Here is a 1,597-nt window from a genome sequence, read left to right as displayed (position 1 = left end):
CCAAACTTCCAGCTTTGGCCGAATTGCCACATTAAGATATAAGAGATAGCTAGCATGCTTCCACTCAAACAAACATCTCAGGGAAAATAATAATGATAAAATAATAATAAATAAATAAGTACCCTAGAATACACCAACTCTTTGAATCTGTTTGAAGAACTAAGATAGTATTTCAAAATCATCATGTTGCATGATTGGATGGTTGAAAAAAATATTATTAAACAAATTTGGTTGCTAAAGAAAAATAAACAAATATAAATATTGACAAAGTAAAATCACCATGCTTCCAACTAAGTCTAGGAGTTACTTATTTAAAACATAAGTAATAACATGTGATGGCATTTCCAAAATAATTTCAAAGAATAAGCATAATTAATTTTCAGAAAATAAAAATAAATTAAAAACAATAAATTTTAAAGGGAAAATTTCAAAAATAAACCTTGTGGTTGTCGTGTTTTGCAAAAGAGGGACAAAAGAAAAAAAAATTTTAATTTGCTACCTTCTGGTTTCTCTACATGGCAAAAAAGGGAAAAACCGTGACGATTGTTAATTCTTGCTTACATGGCAAGAGCAAAATCGACATTTGATATTAAAAAAACATATCTTCATATGAGTTGGCATCTCTCATCCCTCTCTCGCCTCTATCGCTTCTATCGCCTCGATCTCTCCTTCAACCTCCTCTGTGGCCAGATCCCTCTCTCCTTGAACCACTTACCCTATCTCCTCACCCTCCGTCTCAACTCTAACAACCTCTCCGGCCCAATCCCCGTCCTCTCCCTCCCCAATCTACAAGACCTAAACCTCTCCTCAAATTCCCTCACTAGTCCCATTCCACCCTCACTCTCCTCCTTCCCACTGGCATCATTCACCGGAAATCCCACCCTCCCCACCGGATCCCCCACCACCACCACGATCTCCTCATCCCCAGGATCCAAACTAGATCAGGGCATCCACCTCTTAGGAATGAACCATGCCACCCTGATCGCTATCATCGCCATGACCTAGCAGCTCTCCTCATCGCCTTCACGATCCTCTTCCTATACTTATGGCGCAAGATTGGATCCAAATCTCCCTCTCATCACCTCCACGAAGGTAAGAAGATCATCTTCTCCTCTAGTAAGGGCGGTTACGGCATCGCTTATAAAGCCGTGCTCCAAGATAAGAACGTAATTGCTATGAAACGTCTTCAGGAGACAGGATCAGGCTTTGGTAAACGCGAATTCAAGCAACAAATGGTGATTCTTGGCCGGATCTAGCACCCGAATCTCGTTTCCCTCAAAGCTTATTACTACGCTCCTGATAAGAAGCTTCTCGTGTACGAGTTCCTGCTTGGTGGCAGCATTTACAGGACCTTAATTACCAAATTAATTAGCACAGTACATTAAAACTGAGATGAGGTGCCAACTCATAGGAAGATATGTTTTTTATGTCAAATGTCGACTTTGCCCTTGCCACGTAAGCAAGAACTAACGGTCGTCACGATTTTTCCCCTTTTTGCCACGTAGAGAAACCACAAGGTAGTAAATCATTTTTTTTTTTTCGTTTGTCCCTCTTTTGCAAAACCCAACAACCACAAGGTTTATTTTTGAAATTTTCC

General features: G+C 40.1%; 1 protein-coding gene across 1 annotated transcript; it reads left to right on the top strand.

Annotated features, from left to right (window-relative positions):
- The first annotated feature begins 561 nt into the window (after positions 1-561).
- LOC120273781 (probable leucine-rich repeat receptor-like protein kinase At1g68400) lies at positions 562-1,005 on the top strand. Its single transcript, XM_039280484.1, has one exon. The coding sequence runs from the start codon at positions 562-564 to the stop codon at positions 1,003-1,005; it is 444 nt and encodes a 147-aa protein (XP_039136418.1).
- The last annotated feature ends 592 nt before the right edge of the window (positions 1,006-1,597 follow it).

This window comes from Dioscorea cayenensis, chromosome 12, assembly GCF_009730915.1.
Source record: "Dioscorea cayenensis subsp. rotundata cultivar TDr96_F1 chromosome 12, TDr96_F1_v2_PseudoChromosome.rev07_lg8_w22 25.fasta, whole genome shotgun sequence".
NCBI lineage: Eukaryota > Viridiplantae > Streptophyta > Magnoliopsida > Dioscoreales > Dioscoreaceae > Dioscorea > Dioscorea cayenensis.
This window is presented reverse-complemented; position numbering and strand designations above follow the sequence as displayed.

Bases quoted from the DNA above. Each gene is read 5' to 3' on its own strand.
- LOC120273781 (XM_039280484.1), top strand. From the start codon at position 562: ATGGCAAGAGCAAAATCGACATTTGATATTAAAAAAACATATCTTCAT.